Here is a 19,704-nt window from a genome sequence, read left to right as displayed (position 1 = left end):
GTTTATATCTTGCAATGCGTCATTTACTTTATATCTCGCAATTCTGCATTTATATCTTGCAATTCGCCATTTACTGTATATCTCGCAATTCTGCATTTATATCTTGCAATTCGCCATTTACTGTATATCTCGCAATTCTGCGTTTATATCTTGCAATTCTCCATTTACTGTATATCTCGCAATTCTGCATTTATATCTTGCAATTCGCCATTTACTGTATACAGTATCTCGCAATTCTGCGTTTATATCTTGCAATGCGTCATTTACTTTATATCTCGCAATTCTGCATTTATATCTTGCAATTCGCCATTTACTGTATATCTCGCAATTCTGCGTTTATATCTTGCAATTCGCCATTTACTGTATATCTCGCAATTCTGCATTTATATCTCGCAATTCGCCATTTACTGTATATCTCGCAATTCTGCGTTTATATCTTGCAATTCACCATTTACTTTATATCTCGCAATTCTGCGTTTATATCTTGCAATTCGCCATTTACTGTATATCTCGCAATTCTGCGTTTATATCTCGCAATTCACCATTTACTGTATATCTCGCAATTCTGCGTTTATATCTTGCAATTCACCATTTACTTTATATCTCGCAATTCTGCGTTTATATCTTGCAATTCGCCATTTACTGTATATCTCGCAATTCTGCGTTTATATCTCGCAATTCACCATTTACTGTATATCTCGCAATTCTGCGTTTATATCTTGCAATTCACCATTTACCGTATATCTCGCAATTCTGCGTTTATATCTTGCAATTCGCCATTTACTGTTTATCTCGCAATTCTGCGTTTATATCTCGCAATTCTGCGTTTATATCTCGCAATTCGCCATTTACTGTATATCTCGCAATTCTGCATTTATATCTTGCAATTCTCCATTTACTGTATATCTCGCAATTCTGCGTTTATATCTTGCAATTCTCCATTAACTGTTAATCTTGCAATTCTGTATTTATATCTCGCAATTCTGCAATTATATCTTTAAAATCTACATTTATATCTAGCAATTCTGTTTTCTGTATGTCTTGCAATTCTGCATTTATATTGTGTAACTCTGCGTTTATATATCCCAATTCTACATTAACGCTTTGCAATTCTATGTTTACGGTATATCTTGCAGTTTTTAATTTCTCACAATGCTGAGTTTAACTTTGACTTTGCGAGATTTATCCCTTGGCAGAAAAAAAGCTTAAATAGAACATAATAAGATTTCAAATTAATGTTTTACTTTTCATTTTGACCTGAAGGTTATCTATGAGAAGTGTTACAAAATAGCACTGTTTTATTAGTACACAAATATACACAGCCTGTCCTTCAAACAACATTTGAAGTTTTTTAATCGCTTTCTATTTTTCTTAACTGCTGCCCCAGTTTTACTGTAGTAACTATGGTATTTTGATGGAAACTATGGTCAGTGTGGTAAATTCTATAAGGGTTTAAACAGGGAAAAGAGCGATAGAAAATTATACCTTAGCAGGCTCCTCCTCTCTCTCTCTCTCTCTCCTTCTCTGTCTCTCTTTTCTTTTCTGCCGTGCGCTTTTTAAGGCGATGGAGAATTTTACCTCTGCAGGATCATCATCGTATCCATCTCTGCTAAAGAATCCGCTGTTCAGACACTGAGCAGAGAGAAGAGGACGAGACAACCGTGAGACACCAGAGAGAGTAATGATTCATCTGTTTTCAGACCCTCTTCAGCTGGGACTGCAGCATTAAACATTCACTAACATTCAGCCCACGTACTTGAGGTGCAATGCCAAGGGTGTAAAAAGCAGCTTCGTGGGTATTTCGATTTGTCTTCTTGTGAATGCTTGCCCTTGCATTATGAATTACATAGTTGGCGTTTAAAGGCATCATTGAAATCGAAACAGACAAATATATAAATATTATTTATTTGGCTTCATGTTAAACAAATATATCATAGCACATTAAATTAAACACTGAAAAATAAAATAAAATAAGATCACAATCTAAATGTATAATGTTCACTCTGTAAGTCGGAGATTTATGGCCCAGTCTTGTAACGTCAGATTATTGTGTTGCCTTTAAATGTCCAGAAAAACATTAGAGGAGTGTGTTTCTTGAAGGTTTGATATTTTGATATTTTTCGTGATTATGGAGGATGATCTCAATTATTCATACCCAGATATAGCGAGTCACGGCCTTTACAAAAAATATAAAAACCTGGTCTCTTATTTCTGATGTGGATTTCATCTTTGTTTACACACACAGTGGCTGCTGAAATGTGTGTGTGTGTGTGTGTGTGTGTGTGTGTGGGTGTGTAAGCCAAAAAAAAGCACCCTTTCTAACATCTTACCAATATTTCATCCCAATGAATATAAAAATGATTATGGCAATATTAACAAATAACAACACAAATGAAAAATAAGAATCAGCAGAAATACACAGAAATGCACCTGACCTTCAGCCTCCGCAGTGTTCGCCTCTGGGATTTCCCACAATCCACTGCAGAGTCACATTCAGCTCTGACTCCATTCTGGCATGAATCACAGTCATATTCATTCCACATAAATAAACATTAATATATCTGCTGCATGATATCAGCAGAACGGGCCATTTCGTGTTGACTTTTAACAAAAACTACTTAATTACACAATGTGGGCTCAAACAAACAGAGCGACGCTTTCTATAAATAGAAACGTTAATTAATCCAATGAGAGTTCTGGAATCAATCAAGCGTAAGTGTGACAGATGCAGAGCAACGTATTACGATGCACAAGCAGCACATCCAGTGTGTGTGTGTGTGTGTGTGTGAGTGTGAGTTTGTGTGCATGTGCATGTGTGCGTGTGTTTAAGTGTATGTGTGTGTGTGCATGGACAGAGAGAGAGAGATAGTGATTGCTGAGTAACTGATAGCTGTAATTAGTGTAACTCCAGTCTGAGGAGACGTGAGGCGTGTTTCTCCAATGTAACGTTCATTAACTACACGTCTGCAGACAGCAGCCCATCTATCCACACTGAAGCCTCACACACATCCGTTATGTTTGTGTCCATGCATTCCTTCTCTTTACATACTTTGATATTCTTCTCTGAGTTTCAAGGAATATTTGACTCAAAAACAAACATTTGATGGAACTTAACCATTCAGGATGAGTTTGTTTCTTCATCAAATTTGGAGAAATGTAGCACTGCATTAGTGTTTCATCAATGGATGCATTGCAGTGAATGGGTGCCGTCAGAATGAAAGTCCGAACAGCTGATAAAAGCATCACACAGCACTCCAGTCAATCAGTAAATGTCTTGTGAAGCCATCCATTACCATGTTTTTAACCTCAAACCGTTGCTTCTGGCTAAAATATGAGCCTCTCACATTAAAATCCACACACATTTGTCTAGAGCTGTTTTGGATCGTAAATGGTGATCTGTTTCAGATTTCACTTTGGAGATCTGTATTTTGTCATCTATAGCTATTAACTGCATTAATGACATTCTACAGATTATAGCAATTAGCTCCAGCCTCATGCAAGCATTTGTATAATGTGTTATAGTTTGAAATAGTAGTTTGGTTTCATATTTTCATCGTTTCTTTGCATTGCTGCCTTTTTTTTCTGTGCTTCTATTGATTGTATATTTCTATATTTATTGGCAAATATATAAATAAATCTTTTAAAGTAAAGTATATTTACTCAAAACACTTCTTGTTTAGTAAAATTATTTATTTATGTTTTAATGGTAAATAAATAAATTATTGTTTGGAAAAAATCACAAGTGTATTTCCTCTAAATTCACTTTTTATTTACTAAAATATACTTGCAATTTCTTTATAGATTTTCTTAAATTAATAGATGATTTATTTAAATTAATAGATTATTAATTTTTACATTTACTAGTACATATGATAGATAATATAAATAAATAAATACTTTATTAAAAATTTCATTACAAGCAAACTTTCTGTTAAAACTATTATTATATATTTACTTGTAAAAATGTAAATAATTTATTTGGGGAAAAATACAAGTATATTTACTCTAAACAAACCTTTTGTTCACTAAATAATTTTTGTTCAGTAAATATATTTGTATTTTTTAAAAGCTGAATAAATTAGTAAATAAATATAAAATTCATAAAAAATATAAATGTATACTTAACTCTAAAGCATTTATTTATACACAATAAAAGGCAGCAAAACACACGATGCAATCCATAGACATCAAGTCTAAAATAACTAATATTCTTATAACATTACATTTACGTTCTGCTCTTGTGTGCCTTCATATCCAGTTGAATGGGTTTTTCCATATCCGTGTCAAAGAGAAAAAGAAAACCAGGCTCCAGAATGAAGTGCTGTACACTGTGTGGTGATATTTCATTTGGTTTCTCCACTGTAAACTTCTGTTTTATAAGCAATGTAAATTAATTGACTGTAAAATGAATGCGTTTTGATATTTACACTGTCTAAATGTATTATGTTATTGTTTCTCTGTCTAAATGATCCTTGCTTTAATGTGTAGAATGGTTTCTCTTGTCAGAAATGATCTCTTAATTTTATTTTCACTATATAAACTTGTTTATTTTAATTTGCTGTAATTAAATCATTTGATTGCCATTTCCCAGTTGATTATAGTGACTTTGTGCACTTTGCAATGGTTTAAATGTAAAGTGGTTAGGATTCTGTTATATAGTCGTACACCTGTGGAAATGATTCAAATAAATGTTTTGATTTATAATGATAAACTTGTCAGTCAAATGTTTATTGGCTGCATTTCTAACGAGCATCACAAATACACATAACACACTCATTTATGGCACATAATGTTAGTATGCTACATGGTGTATTACATATGCATGCAATAAGCTCATGCATATATCCCTGTGAACTCATGTTATGTGATTATGAGTATTAATGAAGATACTATGTTAAGAAAATAACTATAACTGGTGCTTTTAAGAACATAGAAACCAAAACACTGATCTGAAGAACCTTTTTATGCTCTCCAAAGAACCGACAAAGGAAAAAATTATGTTCTTTAGAACTTTTATTTTGAAAAGTGTAATTAATGATACAGTTTAATTCTGAGGTCAGCTTGACCATCCCTGCCCACCTCTGTCTGTGTGTGTGTGTGTGTGTGTGTGTGTGTGGGTGTGGGTGTGTGTGTGTGTGTTTAGGAAGGACCGTACGTGATGCTGAAAAAGAACTGGGAGATGTATGAAGGAAATGACCAGTTTGAAGGATACTGCGTGGATCTGGCGTCTGAGATCGCCAAGCACATCGGCATCAGATACAAGATCTCCATCGTTCCTGACGGGAAATACGGAGCCAGAGATCCGGAGACGAAGATCTGGAACGGCATGGTTGGGGAGCTGGTGTACGGGGTGAGATATACACATAGATACATATCAGCCACACAGGGTCATTTACAGGTGTATTTACATTTACAGATTATTCTCGTCGTGTTTTATCATGAACGTTACTTTTGTTTTCTTTTTGCATGTGCATCAGATGAAAGGGCTTATTTATGTAAAAAAAAAGTATTTAATGTTGTGTTTTATGTATATATATATATATATATATATATATATATATATATATATATATATATATATATGTTGTTTATGTATTTAAAAAGTATATATAATATACAAGTATATTAAAATAAATTAATTAGATTTTTTTATTGAATCATATTTTTAAGTAACAAAATATATTATATTATATTATATTATATTATATTATATTACATTATATTATATTATCTATGCCACTTTTCTCATTTTTTTCATGCTTGTAATTTATTTTAAAATATTGTTTTGTGTTTTTACTAATAAATATATAATACATTGATTTAAACAAAGATATATTTAAATTGTATTTTATAATCTGTTAAATTTTTCAACTTTATTACACTTAGGTCACTTACTGTAAAAAAATGATTCATGTTGAAGTACTAAAATGAATAAAACTAAAACTGAAAAAAAGAAAGGTAAACAGCAACATTAAAATATTAAATATTTATATATAAAAATACATATTCATAAATTTTTAAACATAAAAAATATATATATTGATGTACTAAAACCTAACATTAAAAAAAAATATATATAAAAACAATTAAAAAATAAATGAAACTCTAATAGAGTCCTATAGAATATAGAAAAACACTGAATAGAAATTGGAATAGAATAAAAAAATGGAAACTACAAATTAAACAACAAATTAGATTCAAAGCTAATTCAAAATATTCATTAATACTCCAATAGTATATAAATTATTTTAAAATAATATATATATATAAATATATATATATATATATATATATATATATATATATATATATATATATATATATATATATATATATATATACACCTTATATAATTTATAATTCATACAATATACACACACACACACACACACACACTTATGATGCATGAATAAACAATATATTAAATAGTACGTATATATTATATTCTAATATATTATTCTATATATCTTAAATAGACACTAACAAATGATTCCTGATGGTAAAGCATCACCAGCAGAGCATTTGTCATTTTGGCAAAGCAGCAGGAGAAGCCGATTACTCGTGTTTGCTCAAATTGTTTGCAGACAACTATTGACATGTTTAATTTAATCATCCAAGTCAATTTGCATCTTTAATTTTCCATCAATAAGAAGAGACATGTCGTACAAATACAACAAATAAAGAAGAAAATTAGAGAAGGAAGCTGGTTTCCATAAACCAACAGCACAATCTCTCATTACAGTGTGTTAATGTTCGGCTCACAGTGGTTTGACCTGATGAGTTTGGTTGCGAGCGATGGACGCAGTGTTTGTATGCAGTTTCTCTGTTAAACGCAGTCAGAAGTATTAACACCATTATTCAGCGTACAAGTACATAAAATCAGTCACTGGTGCGTCGCCTCTCTGACATCTCGCTGCGACTCCAACAGCGAAAGGCAAACGCTCCTGCAGCCGAGTGTTAATGAGCTCAGAGAGAGGACAGATGCGCCTCTTACTGCCCCATTAAACACTCTCATGCACCAACCTGCTCTCTGCATACACACACTCCACACAGGATAGATTGATAGATTTGACAATAACACACAAAGCTTTCGTGAGAGAGCAGAGGGTGTTAAACAACGTTTTGGCGACGCTCTCTTGGTCTAGTGCTGCGTTCTGCTGTCAGATATTCTAATCTGTGTTTTTAACCGGTCTTCAAGGAATAGTTCAGCTAAAAATTTATTTAATGAAAGTTTATGCCATGTAAGATTGTAGAGGACAAATGTAGCATTCTATCTCTTGGATGCTCTGCAGTGAATGGGTGCCGTCAGAATGAGAGTCTGATAAAAACATCACAATAATCCACAGCACTCCAGTCCATCAGTTAACATCTGGAGAAGACAAAACCTGAAACAAATCCAACATTAAGACGTTTAAACGTCAAACCAATTCTTCTGGATAAAATACAACGCTTCATCCAGTGAAACATGGAAAAAAATACAAATAAAATAAAAATCTTGTTTTTACAGAAAAAGTGTTTGCCATAAAATATAAAATGATATAAAATAATAATAATAAAATAAAATAAAAATAAAGTAAAATAAAAACAAATTTAACAGAATAGTTTAAAACTGCCGTAATTTTTAAACTTTAATTTAAATGAAAATTAGAACTGTTTCCTTGGCAACTAAAATATTTAAAAACTAAAAAGACCGAACTTAAAATTGGACTAAAACTAAAACTGAATTTAAAAAGCTAAATAGAAATAAGAAATACTTCAAGCATAAAATTAGTAGGCAAAAACAAATAAAATATAAATATGAAAATATGAAAGTTAATAAGAATTATTATTATTAATATTATTAATATACTATATTCTTATTATATTATGCATAAACGTTTGTACATAAAACGTTATTTATAATATATCATAATAATATTAATGTAAATTAAAATGTTTCAAAATAATTTAATGATTCCATTATATATTACTATTTTATGTATTAACTATTACTTTTATACATAAAACTTTTTACATTAATATTTATATTGTATAAAATAAAATATTAATTAAAATGTTTCAAAATATCAAAACACACTTTTTTTCAATATATACAGTAGCTAGGACATTTCGTTTCTTTTATTTTATTTTATTTATTTTTTTCGGGAAACAGCCGTGCAACAATGTCTTTTAGGACCATTTTCAAATCCATTTTTCTTTTTTTTTTCTTTTTTGCTTTGCACAACATTAATCTTAAAGCTGCTGGGTTTGGTTCAAGGCTTAAAACTCCTCATTGAAGAATTTATTGCAACGCAGCTGGGGAAAATAAATGGCAAATGCATCTCCAGCACCAAGGCCACTGAAAAAGCGCACACACACACACACACACACACACACACTCTCTCTCTCTCTCTCTCTCTCTCTCTCTCTCTCTTATTCAGAGGAGAATGTCTCACACAACAGAATCGTTCATGCTTTACAGTGCATGCGAATTCAGACATTACTCACATGAAATTACATGAGCCAAATCTTTTCTTCTTTTCAGCTTGCAAAATTGCAGAAAACGTTAATTACCAGCTGCGGGCTCCTTTATGGATTATTAGGGAAAAAATACAGTACAGTATTTTGGAATGAAACCCCGCTCAGCATCAGTGTTTCGTGGATTCTGAGTCTGACCTCTCGCCGGCACGAACACACGAACACACGATCACTCTCTCTGTTGCCACAGGCCTCTAATGAAATCTAGCAGCGAAACAACTTCTTGTATTCCTACAGGAGGACCAAAAGAAGGGCGACTTTTACAGCGACCTTTCACTGGTATTAAATCACTGAGCTGCTGTAAATATGACTCTCGCAAGTCCCTCAGATGCCCGTTCATTGATAAAACCATCTCCATTCACAACCGCTCAAATCCTGCACTTTTTATAAACTTGCGATATGCTCTAAATGTGGTATAAAAAAGGAAGTGCACTGCAATTTAAAAAGTCTTCGTGAATAGATGAATCTTCTTTCAAAAACACTAAAACAATAATTTACTCACCCTCATGTTGCTCGAAACAAAGACTTGCTATATTCTGTGGGAGATAAAAAATGATGTTTTAAAGAATGTCTCAATGCAATGAAAGTCAATGGGGTCCAATGTTGTTTGGACCTCAACTATCTTAAAAATACATTACCTTGTGTTTTAAAATGACATGAAGGCGAATAAACAATGACAAAATATAAGATATTTCAGCTGAAACATCCTTTTAAAATATACAACAAACAACTGAAAACTTTGAGACTTTGAAATAATGTTTTTTTTCTCCAGTTTTGACATCATAAAATACTTAGTTTTGCAGCTTTGTTTCAATTAAAAATCTTAATAGGAACGTCCCGTTCTGAGCCTCTGAATGTTTTGGTTCCTCCACAGAAAGCGGAAATCGCTGTGGCCCCTTTAACCATCACTCTGGTCCGGGAGGAGGTGATCGACTTCTCCAAGCCCTTCATGAGTCTGGGCATCTCCATCATGATCAAGAAGCCTCAGAAGTCCAAACCGGGCGTCTTCTCCTTCCTGGACCCGCTGGCCTACGAGATCTGGATGTGCATCGTGTTCGCCTACATCGGCGTGAGCGTGGTGCTCTTCCTGGTCAGCCGCTTCAGCCCGTACGAGTGGCACACCGAGGAGCCCGAGGACGGCTCCGACGGTCCGCCCAGCGACCAGCCCCCCAACGAGTTCGGCATCTTCAACAGTCTCTGGTTCTCTCTAGGCGCCTTCATGCAGCAGGGCTGCGACTTCACACCCAGGTGAGAGCCACTAGAGCCGTGCAATTCACCAAAACACAGTTGAGGTCAAAAGTTTACATCCCCCTTTCAGAATATGCAAATTGTCCGTTATTTTACCAAAATAAGAGGTAATGAAAAAAAAAATGCATTTAATTGTTTACTTAGTACTGACCTGAATAAGATATTTCACATGAAAGATGTTAACATTTAGTCCACAAGAGAAAATAATAGTTTAATTTTAAAAAATGACTACGTTCAAAAGTTTACACGCCCTTGATTCTGAACACTGTGTTGTTACCTGAATGATCCACAGCTGTGTTTTTTTGGTTTGTTTGTTTGTTTAGTGGTGGTTGTTCATGAGTCCCTTGTTTGTCCTGAACAGTTAAACTCTCTGCTGATCTTTAGAAAATTGATTCAGCTCCCATGAATTATTTGGTTTTCCAGCATTTCTGTATATTGGAACCCTTTCCAGCAATGACCGTATGATTTTGGGATCCATATTTTCACACTAAGGACAGCTGAGGGACTCATATGCAACTATTACAGAAATCTCAAACATTCACCAATGCTCCAGAAGGAAAAACCATGCATTAAGAGCTGGGGGTGTGAAAACTTTTGAACAGAATGGAGATTTTTCTTATTTTGCCTAAATATCATATATTTTCATTTAGTACTGCCCTTCAGAGGCTACAGAAGATACTTACATGTTTCCCAGAAGACAAAACAAGTTAAATTTACACTGATCTTCAAATTACAAAAGTTTTCACACCCCTAGCTCTTAATGGATGGTTTTTCCTTCTGGAACATCAGTGAGTGTTTGAGACTTCTGTAATAAGTCTTGAGTCCCTCAATTGTCCTCAGTGTGAAAAGATGGATCTCAAAAACATACAGTCACTGCTGGAAAGGGTTCAAATAACCAAAAAATGTTGGAACACCATAGAATTTGTGGGAAACTTTTTGTAGTAAATGGTTGCGTTATAATGTGCACTTTAACATGCAGCAAGTGCCAAACATCTTCACAAACGTATAAACCTGCTGTTGTCAAAAAGAGATGCTTTAAGGATTCAAAATAAAAGCTTGATGGTTTTATTAGTATTGTAGTATTGTAATTTTAGTTGTACTGTGAAACAAAATTATTATTGTTGCTGTTATTATTATATTTTTCTGAAATGCTAGATGTTTATTTTATTTAATAGAGAAGCAGAATTACAATAATAATATTTCTTATTTTGTTTAATATTAGTATTTAGTAATATTATAATGATAATAATATAAACAACAACAATATTAATTGTAGTTATAATAATAATAATAATAACAATTATAATTATTAACATTAATTTTATAATTAATTCATTTTAATTTTTATCCGCCACAGAATTAAAAATACAAAAAAGATTTTTATTCTCACAATTCTTCTAAGAATAACACATTTATATCTTGCGATTATTAAACTTTTCTCATAATTGTGAGATATAAATTCAGAATTGCAACAAAACAAAGTTATGAGATTTAAAAAAAAATTAAGTAAATTTTGTACTTTTCTTTTTTTTATCCTGTGATGGAAATGGGCTTCCATAAATATTTTCCAACTAAAATAATACTTTAATTTAATTAATTGAATTTAACATTTGAATTTACCACATTATTACTAATATTCATTCAATATTTATGTTTATTTTTGTACTTGTTTGTTTTGTAGTCTATGATCACTCAAATAACTTTCTTAATTTAATTTCTCACATTTACGTTAAGTCATTTTGCAGCCGCTTTTATCCAAAGTGTTTTCTCCACCGCGGCCGTCAGAAATCTCTCCAGTGAGCATGATCTCTAGTAATGCACACTGCAGATATTTTCTGGTCTAAAGCGGATCATTCCTGTGCTTTTGTCTGCGCTGACCTAAAGGCTCCCCACAAGCCCTGGCACGAAATTAAAGTTGGACTTTGTCATCTGCGTCAGGGAAGAAACCGCAGGCTCATCGTCTCCACTTCCTTCAAGACAAACATTACATTTTCATCTCTGCAGCTGCATGGCAGAAAGTCACACTTTACTTTTAGAATATTTATAAGAATATAGCATTTTATTATTGATAGCCGGAGGATTAGCCGGATAGCCGAAGCCGTGCATTACAGTACATTACTGATCCACACACACACACACACACCTAGTCTGACTCTCTCATACATTACCCACGAAATATACAGAGACTGGGCTATTTTTAAAATGAATGGACTTCACTTTCTATTATTTAAATGAATGTCTACTGTGGCACTGTTACAGTTAAAGTCAACTTGAAATTACTGTTGACCCTATTTGCCTTCTTTTTTTATTAACAGAAAAAAAAGACACACACACATAGATTTATATGTATACATACACATGCTAAAACTATATATATATTAACTAATATTAACTAAAAGATCATTCACTTAAATTAAATATTGTTTAACATTTTCAAAATTTTATCTCAGGTACATTTATTCTTTTAAACAAACCACTCAACTAAAATTAAAAAATGAAATTTTACAATTTTAATAAAAAATAAAAATAAAAAATAAAATAACTTACTTTAAAAAAAAGTAGTAAATATGCAAAAACACATAACAAAATTGCTAAAATAATTCAAAAGAAAACAGAAAATATTAAAATAAAGACTAGTTAAAATATTAATAAGTAATATACAAGTATGTAAATGATACTAAAATAACTATATATATATATATATATATATATATATATATATATATATGAGCTTATTGTACACAATTAACCAGTCCATATTACACTGAAGAAACAAATATGTACATAATCATTAATCAAAACGCAATAACTTACAACTCTGCAGTGACTTCAGTTGATCATCATCAAGGCTATGTTATCATGGAAAAAAATGGAAAAAAAACATTATTTCTAAATTAAGTTTCTGTTTCACTGTGAAATGCATCACATTACAGAAGGCTAAAACTTTGCGAAAGAAGTTACATGATGACTAAATCATACTGAAGCACACACACACACATACACACACGTTTGTTTTGGAAGAGTATTTTTGCGCAGATGTCCACTAAACAATCAAGGGAATGTGTCTTTGTGTAAACAGCAGCTGCAGCAAATTGATTCTCCATTATCAAGTCTCACACGGGGCGAGTGAACATGCAAAGAGCCAGGACTATTTGTCCTTCAATTTCGCTTGGGTTTCTCTCTCTCTCTCTCTCTCTCTCTGTCTGTCTGTGTCTCTCGCTCATGTTCTCTTCACTGACATCAGAACATTCCATCAATATCTCCCGCTGCAGGTTGAATTAGGCTGTCACTCAGGCAGACAGAGAGAGAATTACACACCTATTCCTTTCAGAAACAGGTCACACTTTACGTGAAGCCTGCATAGAGTGTAATGCATTATAGAGAAATCTTTATTCACTATAAATAGTGTCAACCAATATGTATTTTTAAATCTAGAATGCAAAGTGTCTGATATAATGCCATTTAATAATTGCAAATGAAAAATTCTCATAGACAGCATATACCTATTACCATTATTTTTACTCAAAGTTCACTAAAACATTGAAAACTGAAAATTATTTTTATTTTTGGTGACAGGATTGACAGTAGATTTTTAAAATAATATAAGAAGAAACAAATGCATTTTGTCATCAACTTCATGTAGCTACTAAAAAAAACTGAACTAAAAATGAATAAAAAATTATACCGACATATTTAAAAAAAAAATCCATAACAAATAAAATACAAAAACACACAACAAAATGATTACAACTAAATTTAAAATGATAAGAAAAAAATAAAGAAAATATAAAAAATCTAAATATGAATAGAAATGATAACAATATTTCAATTATATAATAGCACTGCTAAAAATATATATATTTAAAAAAATTATACATTTTATTTCAGGTGATTACCAAGGCATTTTTTATTTGATATAACTTAATGTATGAAAACTACAAAAAGTACAACTAAAATAAAAACATAATATATAATATATATATAGAATAGAATAGAATAGAATAGAATAGAATATATACAATATAATGTAATATAATATAATACCCAATTTAATGTGCATTTCATGCATTATGTGAACATGATGTGAATATTATAAGAATTGTAATCTTTTTTCCAAAAATTATAATTCTGGATGCTGATTGGCTAATGCAGTGTTCTAGTCATATTTAATACACAATATATTAACTATAGCTATGACTGCATCAAATTGAAAAGTATATAACTTCAATTAACTTCAATTCTAATGCAATGTGAATCTCTCTGGCGCTGCTGGCTGTATTGTGTGATGATGATGTCAGAGCGTGTTGTTTCTGTACTGCAGCAGAGCTTTAGGACGCGGCGTGGGATTCATGCGGCACACGCAGAGATAATTTCCTCTTAAAGGATTATTGCTCTTAATCCTGTGATGTGCACATTTATAATAGACTTCCTGTGTTATGACTGTGCACGTCTGATTATGTGTCGTGCTGTGCCTGATGACTTGTGTGCGTGTGTTTAGTAAAATATTTAATAGCTTTTCTAGTACACTTTTTTTCTATAAGCATGCAAACCAGAACAAGTCAATTAATGAGTTTGTTTCTTCATCAGATTTGGAGAAATATAGCGTTTTATCACTTGTTCAGCAGTGGATCATTTGCAGTGAATGGGTGCCGTCAGAATGAGAGTCCAAACAGCTGAAAAAAACATCACAATAATCCACAGCACTCCAAGTTAACATCTGTTATCATCTCAGTTAACATCTGGAGAAGACAAAAGCTGAAACACATCCATCATTAAGAAACCTTCACACACACACACACACACACACACACACACATCCATTCTGCTGGTCACATCTATTTCCTGGTTCCTATCATCTCTCTCTTTTATTCCTTTCCTATTCTTTTGTTCTCTGTCTTCTCCACTGTTATCAAACTCAGCTTCTCTGTCTTTTTTACTCTGTTACAACACTTCAGTCTTTCATTCTCTGTCTGTCTCAGCAGGACTGATTTTAGAGTAGAGAATCCACAGCGTCACTACAAAAGAAATCATATTTTACCTGAGTTATGAATCTGAGATGTCGGTCTGAATTGAATGTGATGAGATACAAAGACTGGGTCAGATCTGGTTGCATGCAATAAAGAAACTGATCCGCAAACACATGAAGCTGGTTCTTTTAATGAATCAGTTGTTATTCACTGCAGTTCACGATTACACTTTTAAATAATATTTAAACACACAATCAACAAACTATTTAATTCATAATACTCTTCAACGATGTTTAAATATTGTAATGTCTTTTATTAAACTAATTAGATGCTGATTGGCTGGACAATGCAGCATTTTAGCCACATTAAATACACAATGTCATAACTATATCTACATGATATAAATGAACAGCAATGTATATTATAATGCAATGTAAATAGTTTTAAAAGTGTATCACAAATCTGTTAATGTAAAACATTGATGTAAAAGTCAGCACTATTTTTCCAGTGCAATGAATGTGGTAAATTTTGTTTACATTTAATTTAAAATTAACATTAAAGCACATTTTCTAGTGATCATGGCAGGATTAATTCCTCAAATGATGGAGACAAGCATTTTAATAGGCCAAGATTGCGATATATATATATAAAGAAATGGGTTAAAATTCTGCTCTAAAAAATTATTACCTTAATCTATTTAATTTAGTTTGAATAATAATTTATGAATTTATTCAAATTGCTTAGAATCAGCCTAAATCCGGTAATGAAATGTAATTAAATGTTTCAACCAGGTTAAAATGCGTAACAAGCTAAATTCAAGTAGTTAAAATGTATGAGACTAAAGCAAATGGATTTACTGGTGATAAATTGTATTCAAAACACATTCAGTATATTAGCACTCTTACAGAAATCTGACTTCATTAATGTACGGCTAACAAATACGCATAACATTAAGTTTATTAGTTTATGTTAAAACTGTGTAATCCAAATCTGATATGCAATTCAAAAATACTAATCTTGATTATAGGCCTAAACAGTTTTTTGCGCGCCATTGCACTACTGAACTGAACATGATGGGAAAACACGTCTCAATAAATCTGTCTGGCACAGATTTACTGTCAGCGTCTGCACCATCACCTGATTTGCATAAATTCCTTCAGTGAACCAGATGCTAAACCAACGCATGCAGGGACAACAAACGACGCCATCAGTTGATTCCCGTCTAAATGTGATGCAAGAGATAGCAGCGGTTCCTCAAAGCGAGATTAGAGCCAGGGGTGGTTCTAGGGTGAGTGGAGATCTGGGGCTTAGCCCAGAAAAATCTATGTATGTGACTTTTTTATTTTAATAAATCAGAAAGATTTACCTTGTTTAAAATATACAAAAACAATAAAAACAAAAACAAATTTAAAACATTTTATTTAAAGTATTGAGGAAAATACATTTGCTTTATGCAAACAAAAATTAAGAATTGCAAAACAAATGAAACAGCGCGAAAGCAATGATTTTACAATACATATTTTCCATGGTCATATTTATTAATTTATTTGCAACGCTGCTTTTATTTTGCGTGTCAGTCTAGTTTGAGCTTGCGATGCCATTTTTCCTTTGCGCTTCACTTTTCTGCACGTCTCTCTTTGTGGCACTGTTTTTACGCGGGGGCGGAGTCAATGGACGGGGACGTGTACAACATGCCTCCATGGAAGTGACGTCATCGGCCCGAGACGCAGCTCACTGATCCAGGTCCTGTCATGATGAGCAGAGACTTTCGAGTGGATCGTTTATTTTTATTCAGTAGCATTAAAACATTCATGTTTTCGTTTTATTTACTTTATTAACAAATATTTTAGCAGCGTTTGCTCAAGTTAAAGAAGTTGCTAACATGAACATGTGCTGTATATTTCTCTCCATGTGCACACTTTTATAGCATTATGTGTATTGGTATCGCAAATCATTTGAGTCAGTTCGGGAGTTCGTAGCGGGTTCGCGAATCAATTGATTCAGTTCGGGAATTCGTAGCGGGATCGCAAATCATTTGAGTCAGTTCGGGAGTTCGGAGCGGGATCGCGAATCAATTGAATCAGTTCGGGAGTTCGTAGCGGGATCGCGAATCATTTGAGTCAGTTTGGGGATCGCGAATCATTTGAGTCAGTTCGGGAGTTCGTAGCGGGCCCGCGAATCATTTGAGTCATTTTGGGGATCGCGAATCAATTGAATCAGTTCGGGAGTTCGTAGCGGGATCGCGAATCAGTTGAGTCAGTTTGGGATCGCGAATCATTTGAGTCAGTTCGGGAGTTCGTAGCGGGATCGCGAATCACTTGAGTCAGTTTGGGGATCGCAAATCATTTGAAGCAGTTCGGGAGTTCGTAGCGGGATCGCGAATCATTTGAGTCATCTGACTCCAGTTTGGGAGTTGGAGCGGGATCGCGAATCATTTGAGTCAGTTTGAGGATCGTGAATCATTTCAAGCAGTTCGGGAGTTCGTAGCGGGTTCGCGAATCATTTGAGTCAGTTTGGGGATCGCAAATCATTTGAGTCAGTTCGGGAGTTCGGAGCGGGATCGCGAATCAATTGAATCAGTTCGGGAGTTCGTAGCGGGATCGCGAATCATTTGAGTCAGTTTGGGGATCGCGAATCATTTGAGTCAGTTCGGGAGTTCGTAGCGGGCCCGCGAATCATTTGAGTCATTTTGGGGATCGCGAATCAATTGAATCAGTTCGGGAGTTCGTAGCGGGATCGCGAATCAGTTGAGTCAGTTTGGGGATCGCGAATCATTTGAGTCAGTTCGGGAGTTCGTAGCGGGATCGCGAATCACTTGAGTCAGTTTGGGGATCGCAAATCATTTGAAGCAGTTCGGGAGTTCGTAGCGGGATCGCGAATCATTTGAGTCATCTGACTCCAGTTTGGGAGTTGGAGCGGGATCGCGAATCATTTGAGTCAGTTTGAGGATCATGAATCATTTGAAGCAGTTCGGGAGTTCAGAGCGGTGTGTGTGTGTGTGTGTGTGTGTTTGTCCTAAAGACTGCTGCACAACCATTAACTGTTAGATGTTCAAAATGTAAGGTTAAATCAGACACAATTTAAAAGCCGAAAAAGAAATATAATACTAAGATTAAAAATTACAGATACCTGAAGCTGTTGTATCTTGGCGTTCAAGTGTTTTGGCTGGGGGGGTTTTACTTCCTTTTTTGAAGAAGAAGAAGATGAATTTTGCAATATCCATTTTAATTTTCAAATAAATTGATCTAGTAAAATACTACACGCCAACAAACCGCCTGCCTCATAAAGATCTTATTTCATTGGCTGGATCGTACAGACGCTCATCGATGGTTGGCCAGTTTACATGTCAGTCAGAAGCACTAGACTCAGTGGGTGGTTTTCGTCGGGTGTGAATGACAACGCATAACTTACTTGGGTAAATTTAGACACTGTGGACGTGAGAGTCGAGAGATATTTATTTATTTATTTATTTATTTAAATTCTAATATAAATTACTTTATTGGGCATGAAAACTCATTGATGACATGGTGGTAATAAAAACATTCGGGGCTCCAGCCCCCTTAGCCCACCCCTAACGCCGCCCCTGATTAGAGCAATGCTTTATGACCTCTGATGGCACGCGCATAACCACAGTCACACACAAGACCATTTTATCACCTCATCCACCATACAAACAGAGAGAGATGTGTCCTTTGCATCCCTGATTTTGCTCTCTCATAAGTACAGGTTTTCTCTGAGGACATGACTTGATCTGCTCCTTCCCATCCCTCTGTCTCTCTGTCTCTGCAGTGCTCCATTTAAAGTTCATTCCTGCCAGTGCAGTGACAGTACAAACGCATGCATGCACAGATGCCTTAAATACACATTGCCTACTGAGCTGGACTGTAAACTGACATCACGACTAAACTAGCTGCAGTGTTAAAGATTCAAGTAAAAGGATCTTAAAAGCAGTAGAGAGCCAAAGCATCAGACATTTTTAAACGCAGACATTATGACATCAGGATTCTAAAAGCCACTATGACATCATCGCTGGCCGTTACATTTTCAGTGCTGAACATTCTATGGGTCAAGTTCAAACACACAACACTTCTTTGTGTTTTTTTAAATGTCTCCGCCATGTTGTAGTCAAATAAAACAGTTGCCATGCTAATTTGCTACAGTAAACAAAAGCTTGCACGCTTGCACCACCTTCCGGGGTCTTCTGATTAGCCATGTGATCCACCTATTTTGTGCACATTTTGGAATATAGCGTAAAAAAAATGCTGGATGCAAATGCCAAGATGTGCATAGATTCTAAAAATGCTCATAAACAACTTATGCGCTCGATTAAGTAGGAATAATTTTACATAAACTACGACGGAAACACTTTTACTAAATTAATTTCTTAATGCACATCAAAACAGATGTGACTTTGCAATTGGACAACTTAAAAACTGGACCAACCAATGGACTGATCTCATTGCACAGCAAATGCTAGTTTTGTCATCCTAATATCCTTGAGCAAAGTTTCGTCAAAGTAGTTTCTTATAATAAACTCCAAGAACTGTATTACCAAACAACAGATTATGAAAATAAGATAATATGTCCATGTTTCGTCTGCATGTTTTAAAGCTTGTAATTTATTGTATACACAAATTATTATATACAGTGCCTTCTCCTGCTACAGCAAATTAACTTTTTCTTCGTGATATCTAGCAAAAGTTTATCGGGATGTGACGATTTTGTTCTTTTCAACTTCCTGTTATTCACAAATATTCCAATTTTGCGCATACGTTTATTTCGTAACTTTGGACAGAAACATAGCTATTGATGAGCAGCGTTGCATACATTTTTTTTTTTTTCTTTTTACTTTAATGGCATTAGTGGTGATAAAAATGAACATCCAAAGCTGTAGCACTCGACGGGGTCTGTGTGTGTCAGTCGAATCGACAGTCCGCTGATGGAAACGAATGTTGATCTTCTGGGAATTATT

General features: G+C 33.9%; 1 protein-coding gene and 1 long non-coding RNA gene across 5 annotated transcripts in view; one reads left to right on the top strand and one right to left on the bottom strand.

Annotated features, from left to right (window-relative positions):
- Positions 1-19,704, top strand: part of LOC113075228 (glutamate receptor 4) — a 67,670-nt gene that overhangs the window by 26,891 nt on the left and 21,075 nt on the right. For all 4 annotated transcript variants that reach the window (XM_026247892.1, XM_026247891.1, XM_026247894.1 and 1 more), the window contains exons 8-9: positions 5,144-5,350; positions 9,392-9,765. In XM_026247892.1, the coding sequence (XP_026103677.1) occupies positions 5,144-5,350; positions 9,392-9,765 (581 nt within the window). The remainder of the gene's footprint in view (positions 1-5,143; positions 5,351-9,391; positions 9,766-19,704) is intronic.
- On the bottom strand, positions 5,206-9,433 carry LOC113075230 (uncharacterized). The gene is made up of 3 exons (XR_003280897.1): positions 9,156-9,433; positions 9,020-9,053; positions 5,206-5,338 (listed from the first exon to the last, which is right to left on the bottom strand). It is a non-coding gene; the product is annotated as an uncharacterized LOC113075230 (long non-coding RNA).

This window comes from Carassius auratus, unplaced genomic scaffold, assembly GCF_003368295.1.
Source record: "Carassius auratus strain Wakin unplaced genomic scaffold, ASM336829v1 scaf_tig00016509, whole genome shotgun sequence".
Taxonomy (NCBI): domain Eukaryota; kingdom Metazoa; phylum Chordata; class Actinopteri; order Cypriniformes; family Cyprinidae; genus Carassius; species Carassius auratus.
The sequence above is the reverse complement of the archived record's forward strand: the minus strand, read 5'-3'. Positions and strand labels throughout refer to the sequence as shown.